The 9,737-nt window shown below is 48.0% G+C and overlaps 1 protein-coding gene across 1 annotated transcript; it reads right to left on the reverse strand.

Moving 5' to 3' along the window:
* Positions 1–1,416: 1,416 nt before the first annotated feature.
* Positions 1,417–5,461, reverse strand: LOC123453019. Its single transcript, XM_045129775.1, has 5 exons — positions 5,096–5,461; positions 4,110–4,201; positions 3,128–3,955; positions 2,591–2,741; positions 1,417–2,517 (listed from the first exon to the last, which is right to left on the reverse strand). The coding sequence occupies exons 1-5, from the start codon at positions 5,247–5,249 to the stop codon at positions 1,859–1,861; spliced, it is 1,884 nt and encodes a 627-aa protein (XP_044985710.1). The 5' UTR covers positions 5,250–5,461; the 3' UTR covers positions 1,417–1,858.
* Between the last annotated feature and the right edge of the window lie 4,276 nt (positions 5,462–9,737).

The raw sequence follows: 9,737 nt of genomic DNA on the forward strand, positions 1-9,737 counted from the left end.
AAGCAGACATTTTTTTTGGGAAGAAATCAACGAGCCGCGTTAGACAGCAGGACTCTATCTGGCGAAGGCGAGATCAGATCGAATCCCTGGTAGCTCGTGGCGGCGCGGGCTGGGACCGGATTGCTCGCGGGACTGGATGGAGCGGACCTGCCTGCAGATCGAGTCCTTGGTAGCTCCTGGCGGCGCGGGCTGGGACCGGATCGCTCGCGGGACTGGGACGGGACTGCAGCGCCTCGGCCTGGTGCCTCGCGGGATCGAGTGGAGCGGACCTGCAGCGCCTCGGCCTGGTGCCTCACGGGACTGGATCGGGACGGGGCAGCAGCGATCTGGAGCGGACCTGCAACGCCTCGTGGAAGGAACCAGCAGCCGATCTCGAGCAGGCTTTGAGACGGCAGCTGGACGGGGAGGAGAAGGAGATCGAGGACAGACTTCGGTCGGGAGTAGGAGAGAAGGATCAATCACATGAGTTGCAGCGTGTAAAAAATTGACCTAGCTCTAATACCATGTTAGGAATAAGCAATTTGTATTCCCATGAGGCCATAGGCCGGTATATATACATGTACAGGTGATGGACTATATGCAGGAAACCCCTTATATATTGGGATAAATACAAAAGGGTACATGACTTATATTATAACTCTTAACAGTTGCAATGGGCAAATCTGAGCGGTATCTCTCCCTCAGACCTTTTCTCCACACATGAGTGGTGGCAAGAGGCTAGGTCAAGAACTCGCGGCACAAAGAGGAAGGCTCTAAATGTATTGGTGCCCCTAATCATCTGGAGCATTTGGAGGAAGAGAAGCAATATGGTTTTCAACAACGCATATTTGCCACTGCAAAGAGCCATCAATCGGATTAAAACCAATGCTAGGCAATGAATGGACCCAAGTCTTAATTTCATTTTCTGATATAGGTTTCTTCTATGGTCACAAGAGTTGGTCATCTCTTTTCATGTCTTTGTTTTGTGTGCAATTGTCGTATTTTCTTTTTCAGTCCTCTATTTATAGTGAGTTGTGTCTGTGATTTCATTTTTGCTTCTCTATTTTTTCCCAGTTTACGGATGTATGTTGATCATGTAAAACCTTCCCTTTTTTGATACTACCTCCGTCCCAAATAAGACGTTTTACAGTTTAATTTTGAACTGCAAATACGTCTTATATTTTGGCACAGAGGTACTATACATGCAATTCTCCTACATCGTTCAACAAAAAAAGATGCAGAGTACATCTTTCAGTAAATATTCAGTGAAGCAGCATCTACACAAAAATCGCAAAACTATAAATTCAGTCCTAGAGAGAGATACTACTCCAACAAGTAAATGAGTATGTAATGAAGGAAACTTATATGCTCTACTTAAACAAAGAGTTTTATTTCTTGTTGACGCAATAACAATGTAACTGTTCCCATAAAAAATAATAACAATATAAATGTTGATGACTATAACTGACCGACTTGATTTACAGAACTGTAACAACTGACAAAATACAGCAAAGGGGTAACAACTCGCACACATTTTGCTCCCCTTTGGTGCCAAGAATGAATTTCAACCATGTCCATGTGCCTCCCTCACCTAACCTAACAGAATGCACCACTTCTTGTCCATAGCCTATCCTACAGCAAACATCTTCTCAAATAATATGCTACAACAAGCACGGTGACTCAACCCAAAAAAATATAGTGTCAACCACTTGTTTAACCAAAAACTAAAGGTGGGAACTTTGACCATAAGGGCCAAAGAAACAAATACAACCAATTTATCAACCTAACAGACCTAACACAAAAAGTAGTGACCTACAGCAACTTTGTAACCTCCTTGGGCCTAAGAAAGCTGACAGCAACTTCAGCAGTAGCTTTGCAACTAGTTGGACATCAACTCCAGAACCAGCTCTTCCAGAAGATCATCCTTTATCATCCTCTCAACATCCCTACCTGCCCTGTCGATGTAATCTGCTACATCCGGCCATTTTTGATCAAATACTCGTTTCTCCTTCTTATGCACGTTTGGCACAAGCTCTTCTCGCCTACGAGTCAACACCTGCAACAATTTCTCCAAGAGGCCCTCTGAGCCCCACGCTGGCGCCATATTCGTAGCGGTAGTTGCCCAAGGGTGCATGTCCAAACATGGGGCAAGAACTTCCGACAGTATGGAGTTTACCATGTCGAAGGTGAGCTTCCTGTCTGCCCTTGACCATTGAGCCACGTTTTGGTACTTCTTTTCAAGCTTGTCAAACACGTCGTAGCCTGCAGGGCAGTCCAGGGACTGGCACACCTTGTACAGCAGATCCTCCACAATGCCATGAATACCAGAGGCAATTAGAATATCCAGCAAGTAGCAAAACTCTCTTTCTTCTTCGTCTTCAAATTCACAAGGGGTGCCTTCAACCAGCTGTATGGTTTCATCAGTTTCAGTAGCCTCCATCTCAGAGCACAAGTAATTATCAACTGCAGCATCCACCGCTACCTCGGGATCAGTATCTGCCGATGGAAAGTTAACGAGCTCAGGCCTTGGCAGGGGAGCTACATTAAAAGTAACACAAAATTAGCTACAAAAAGACGTTGACTGAAATATTAGAATGCCAAGATTGCTTACCATGAGGACCTTTTGTATCTTTCTTAATGTTTCCAGCATCGGAAAAATCTTCAGCTGGATATTCAAGAACGGATACTGGGCTCGTCTGATCAATCTCTTTGCAGGAAGCTTGGGGTATATAGTTTATACGTGCAGCAAGTGGACAGTGTACCTGCAATATGACAAAAGGAGGGGCTCAATGTTAGCTATCACATTTGAGGCGAAGTAAAACTAGAACATGAATAAAATAGTTTGTACTCGTGTATTGATAATTGATAGCTTAGTAGTCAGCTTATTTTGAGCGAGTAAATAGAGTAAGGAGTTGCTAACAGAAACCTGCCCCATGTTTCTGATTCTACATTTACGAAATAACCAATAGCAGTAAGCTTATTTTGAGAGAGTAAATAGAGTAAGCAAACTGAAACCTGCCTCACGTTCTGATTCTACATTTATGACATAACCAAAGCTCCTTTGCAACATAGTATCATAAGAAAATACTCATAAATACTCATAGTAAGCATTTTATCAGTATTAATATGAATAGTTTCTATGTAATACCTTCTTGAAGGACATCCTCCATTGATCATTTGGCGTTGCACCCAGAGAGGATAAATTGGAGTTATCACTTGTGTCACTAGTGTCACTTGAAAAAGATACTTGCAAGCCATCAATGCTCCCACCCGACGAGAAGCAGCATATCGCCTTATCAGATTCACTGTTTGCACAGCTCCATAGTTGTTCAGATGATTCCTCATTGGGTGGCTGTGCTCTTTTTCGAACTAATGCATTATCCAACAAAGTTTGCCAGTGTCTTCCTGTTGACAAATCAGACTGATTATAAGTCTCCTCTTTTTTTACTATGTTGATTGCTCCTTCAGATTGTGTGATCCTATGCCTCCGATTTAATGCACTGATGCAGTTTTGATTCTGGTGACTGCGACCAAACTGGCGTTGACGTAACATTGACATTGTCTCTGCAAGGGAGCACCTTCCACTTGCAGGTCCCATATTCATAGAATCAGATCTTCCAGCACCTCTAGCTAATTGATAACTGAAACTGCACGTGTCACTGGATTCCTTTGGTGTTGGAGTCTCCTTTGCATTGTTACTGCCTCTGCCATGATGGAGTTTATGACAGTAGTGCAACCCATAATCGGAGGCAGTACTGGTGGCAGGAAGAAACTTTTTGTTGCTAGGGACACGCTTCTCTGTTGACCATGAAAAGGAAGGTTTTTCAGTTGCTGTACTATGATTCCTTGACTCTGACATCACGGAAGACAGAGAATGGTGGATTTCTATTTCGTTTCTTAAGGGTTCACTAAGAAGACATTTTGTAGCATTGCTGCTGGACCTCTTATGCTTATGTTCACATAAATCCGAATGAAGCTGCACGAGGAAACAAAATTCAGAATGATGAAGCAACAAACAAAGGAGCAGTTTAATAAGAATATAAAATGTTTCAAAGTTGCAGAAATTTTATATTCACATGGAACTATTATATGTTGTTGATAGAAGAATAGTGAGCAAGTGAACAACTTACAATATCTTGTATTATCGTGGATCTGCTGCTACTTCTGGAATCTTGTGATGATAGTCCATAGACACGCCGCTGCTTGTCCACATGAGCAAACCCTGTGTACAGTACAGGAGATGAAGCAGAACAAGAACAGGTCAACTCCAAAGCAAGCAGTCCTCTTTTTTTATGGGAGTGTATTTTCTTTCGTGCATACCAAGAACCATTCAAAGATTAGCGCGCAAGCGAAGTCACATCAATCTCAACTGGTGGCATGCCAATGTGAGCAAATAAAGTAGAATTGCAGAAGCATCCTAAGGGGCGGCCAAATTAAGTTGGATCCTTGTGCTTGCTTACTTGTTTAGATTGTTGGCGCATCTGAATTGCCAAGAAGATGGATCTAAATCGGCATGAAAATAAATAAAGGGGAATTGCGATCCAAGTTTGGGCTCATATATACACCGACGTTGACTCGTCCTCGTCCTCTACGCTCCCCAAGGTTAATCATAGTCTAGTAGTATTATTATTGTAGGGTCGAATGATGTTGTTTGATTTTTTTTCCGGAGAGACCGGTTCTCGTGAAATCCTGCATGATCTCTCCCTCGTTGTTTGTTTTCCTCGGACAAACGCTAAAAGGAGGATAATTGTAGGAGTGGTATTTTCTAAAGACAAATTTGTATGTAGTTTCTCCCTGAATTTTTTGGTCCTGAATCAAGGAATTAATAAGAGATGCAAACAACAGACCAAGCAAAGCAAGGCCACTCGGTTTGGCTGCCTGGCATAACAAGTTAGTACTAACAAGCTTGCATCCCAATCCCATTACCGGAAGCAATCGCTAACAAACTAACCGACGTCCGTTTGGAACGGCCCGGCGAAATCGCCCAGAAGCAGAAAGGCGGATTAGGCAGGCAGGCAGGCAGGCATAAAAGGCAATTAAGCAAGCAGAAGCGCAAATACGCCCTCGAATCCAAACAGCCGCGCCAATTAAGGGAAGGACTACACCGGACGCTGACCTGCAGTGCTCCGACGCGTTGGCGCGGTCGCGACGCGCTCCTCCGGCGCCGCCACGGTCCTCCTGACGACCCCGCCCGCCCCTCCCGCCCGGCACGACCGCTGCGTCCACCTCCGCCTCCGGCCGGTGCCGCTCGCGCTCGGCCCGCCCATCATCCTGTCCTGGCCCGGCGAGAGGAAGACCCTGTCGTCCGAGCGGGCAGGAGCGTATTTGAGGGAGCGAGCCGGCGGCGCGGGGAAGCGGGATGGCTGGATTAGGGGCGGTGGCGTCGCCTCGGGGCTTGGAGGGGAATCCGGGAGGGAGGAGGCGCGCGCGAGGGGCGCGTTGGGTGGCGGCGCTTGCGCTGCTGCGCCCGCGCGGCAGCGGTTGCGCGGAAGGAATTCCGGTTCCGCACCTGCCCTTTTTCTTTCAGCCGGCCCTCGTGGATTTCCCACCCACGTTCCCGGCATCCTCGCTTGTCTCATTATTGTACCCCCCCCCCCCCCCCCCTTCCCCTGCGCGTGGGCCCGTGCTGACAACAAAATTTGTCTCGTGCGTTTTTCTTTTCTTTTCTGACACTAGCGCGAATTTTTGTCTGCTGCTTCTTTACTGACGAAACGCTGCTGTGGCCAGCCAGTCCACTCCTCCAGGCTCCAGAATGCCAGACTGGCTCACACCGCCTAATTATTTACTTAGGGCATTTCCAACCGGCGGCTGCCACAGATCAATCGAGTGATTACCCGGCCGTCCGATCTGGCGCTAGTGATCCTCGTATCCAGGCTGCGTCCTCCTCTGCAGTGAATGTGCAGCAGGCCGTCGTCAATCCACACCGCATCTCCTCTAAACACGCCATGGTGCAACGAAAGCAACAGATGGCACCTGCATCGGCCACCTCGCAGCATCCGAGCCGTCGGACGGACGGCCGGAGATGTTGCGCCATAGCTCCAGAAGAAGTCGCCGACGACTTGTTGTAGCATGTATCGGGGTTGCAACATGGTAGCACGGTAGCACCGAGGGCTGAAGAAAAGCTTCCACGCATCACCAACTACACCTCGAAGATGCTTCACTGCAGCTTCATGGAAGCACAGTCGGCGCCCAATGAAGTTCCATTGCAGCTCTCGTGGAGCTCCATTGCAGCCGCGACGAAACTCCAACAACCCCGAAGGTGCTCCATAGTAGCCGCGGCGAAGCTCAAATGACCATGACGGTGCTTCATTTGCAGCGCTCGTGATTACGGTGGATGCTGCGACGCAACACGTGGCGGCCCTGGCGAAAGCTCAACGCAGGGCATGACGATGACGACGGAAGCTATCATGTAGCGGGCGGATGCTGTGATTCAGTGTTGGCGGCAATGGTGCTTCAATGCAGCGCGATAGCCATGGCAGAAGCTCCCCGAGGCAGTGCTTGACGACGACAGCGAGAGCTGCGATGCAATGCGAGAACTGATAGACAGAGAGACACGGGGGAACTGAAGCAGTATGGCCGAGCAGCAGCAGTGACCGATGAGTCCAGCTTGCAACAGCGGAGCCGTTTGTAGCACGGGCAGCAGGAGGAGGTGCATACAACAAGGGCGGTGGCAATAGCAGCGGCGGAGACCTGAGAGGCAAAAAAAGAGGCGAGAGAGAAAAGCAAAGGGGATGAGATGTTGGAGATAAGGCAGGAGAGGACGAGAGGCAAGGACGTGTGGCAGTCGTGGGACGCGTCGTTGTTATCATCCGGAGGATAACAAGCATTTTATTTTCCAATCTGCATCCACATCCGTGAAGTCATTCAATGCCGGTGTGTGGAAGTGTTTCAGCCGTCAAGATTTTCCTCATAAATAGAAAAAGGGCAATGATCTGTGCCAGTGGACAGACGCAACGATTGGGCCGGTCACGTCCGGATCGTCCGATCTAGCGAATCTTAGGCATCAGATCTGAACGGGCTCCTGTTCTTCTTCGTCCCTCCCGCGTCTCCCACCTTGTGACGTCGCACACCAAACGTAAAAAACCACCGCACACGACCACGGAAACCCCTCTCACCCTGCCCCTCCCCCCGCCATGGATGAGCTCTCCGCGGGCCTTGAAGGTTGCCTCCGCTCGCCATGGAGCAGTTGAGAGAGGGGATGCAGCTCACCATGTCATCGGTTGTAGCAAAAATCATGATGCCATGTGCGATGTAGCAAAATGTGACACCGGTGGTAGCAATATTCGATGTCGGCTGAAGCATGTAGCAAATTACGCTTCGGCCACGGACGCAACTTCGCCGGCCATGCCCGTTGCAGCTCCGCTCATCATGGAGAAGTTGAGATAGAGAGAGGGGATGCTGCTCGCTGCGTGAGGTTGTAGTACCGATTCGTGATGTTGCAACAAAAATCATGGTGCCATCACCGCGGACAACGCTCTTGGTCGCGTGGTTGCAGCAAATTCGGGGGCCAGTGGTAGCTTTCCTAGTTGGTCGATGAAGCAAAAATTTCCTAGGTTTGCATCGGCCCCTGAGTACTCCTTGTTGGGGAACGTCGCATGGGAAACAAAAAATTTCCTACGCGCACGAAGACCTATCATGGTGATGTCCATGTACGAGAGGGGATTTCCGGTCTACGTACCCTTGTAGATCGCACATCAGAAGCGTTAGTGAACGCGGTTGATGTAGTGGAACGTCCTCACGTCCCTCGATCCGCCCCGCGAACCGTCCCACGAACCGTCCCGCGATCCGTCCCACGATCTAGTGCTGAACGGACAGCACCTCCGCGTTCAGCACACGTACAGCTCGACGATGATCTCGGCCTTCTTGATCCAGCAAGAGAGACGGAGAGGTAGAAGAGTTCTCCGGCAGCGTCACGGCGCTCCGGAGGTTGGTGATGATCTAATCTCGGCAGGGCTCCGCCCGAGCTCCGCAGAAACGCGATCTAGAGGAAAAACCGTGGAGGTATGTGGTCGGGCTGTCGTGGCAAAAGTTGTCTCAAATCAGCCCTAATACCTCAGTATATATAGGAGGGAGGGGGAGGGAAGAGGCAGCCTCAAACCCTCAAGGTTTGGCCGAAATTGGAGGTGGAGGAGTCCTACTCCAATCCTAGTTGGAGTAGGATTCCACCTTCCCACTTGGAAACTCTTTCCACCTTGTGTTTTTTCCTTCTCAAACCTTATGGGCCTTAGTGAGAACTTATTCCAGCCCACTAGGGGCTGGTTTATCTCTTCCCATAGCCCATGAGACCCCTTGGGCGTGACACCCCTCCCGATGGTCCCCGGCACCCCTCCCGACACTCCCGGTACACTACCGATGAGCCCGAAACTTTTCCGGTGACCAAAACAGGACTTCCTATATATCAATCTTTACCTCCGGACCATTCCGGAGCTCCTCGTGACGTCCTGCATCTCATTCGGGACTCTGAACAACATTCGATAACCAACCATATAACTCAAATACGCATAAAACAACGTCGAACCTTAACTGTGTAGACCCTGCGGGTTCGAGAACTATGTAGACATGACCCGAGTGACTCCTCGGTCAATATCCAATAGCGGGACCTGGATGCCCATATTGGATCCTACATATTCTACGAAGATCTTATCGTTTGAACCTCAGTGCCAAGGATTCAAATAATCCCGTATGTCATTCCCTTTGTCCTTCGGTATGTTACTTGCCCGAGATTCGATCGTCAGTATCCGCATACCTATTTCAATCTCGTTTACCGGCAAGTCTCTTTAATCGTTCCGTAATACAAGATCCTGCAACTTACACTAAGTCACATTGCTTGCAAGGCTTGTGTGTGATGTTGTATTACCGAGTGGGCCCCGAGATACCTCTCCGTCACACGGAGTGACAAATCCCAGTCTCGATCCATACTAACTCAACTAACACCTTCGGAGATACCTGTAGAGCATCTTTATAGTCACCCAGTTACGTTGCGACGTTTGATACACAGAAAGCATTCCTTCGGTGTTAGTGAGTTATACGATCTCATGGTCATAGGAACAAATACTTGACACGCAGAAAACAGTAGCAACAAAATGACACGATCAACATGCTACGTCTATTAGTTTGGGTCTAGTCCATCACATGATTCTCCTAATGATGTGATCCCGTTATCAAGTAACAACACTTGCCTATGGCCAGGAAACCTTGGCCATCTTTGATCAACGAGCTAGTCAATTAGAGGCTTACTAGGGACAGTGTTTTGTCTATGTATCCACACAAGTATTGTGTTTCCAATCAATACAATTATAGCATGGATAATAAACGATTATCATGAACAAAGAAATATAATAATAACTAATTTATTATTGCCTCTAGGGCATATTTCCAACAGTCTCCCACTTGCACTAGAGTCAATAATCTAGTTCACATCACCATGTGATTCCAACGAATCCAACACCCATATAGTTATGGGGTCTGATCACGTCTTGCTCATGAGAGAGGTTTTAGTCAACGGTTCTGAAATTTTTAGATCCGTGTGTTCTTTACAAATCGTTATGTCATCTTATAGATGCTGCTACTATGTGCTATTCGGAAATACTCCAAATATCTACTCTACTATACGAATCCGTTTCACTACTCATAGTTATTCGGATTAGTGTCAAAGCTTACATCGACGTAGCCCTTTACGACGAACTCTTTAACCACCTCCATAATCGAGAAAAATTCCTTAGTCCATCAGTTACTAAGGATAAATTTTGATCGCTGCT

This window comes from Hordeum vulgare, chromosome 5H, assembly GCF_904849725.1.
Source record: "Hordeum vulgare subsp. vulgare chromosome 5H, MorexV3_pseudomolecules_assembly, whole genome shotgun sequence".
Lineage (NCBI taxonomy): Eukaryota > Viridiplantae > Streptophyta > Magnoliopsida > Poales > Poaceae > Hordeum > Hordeum vulgare.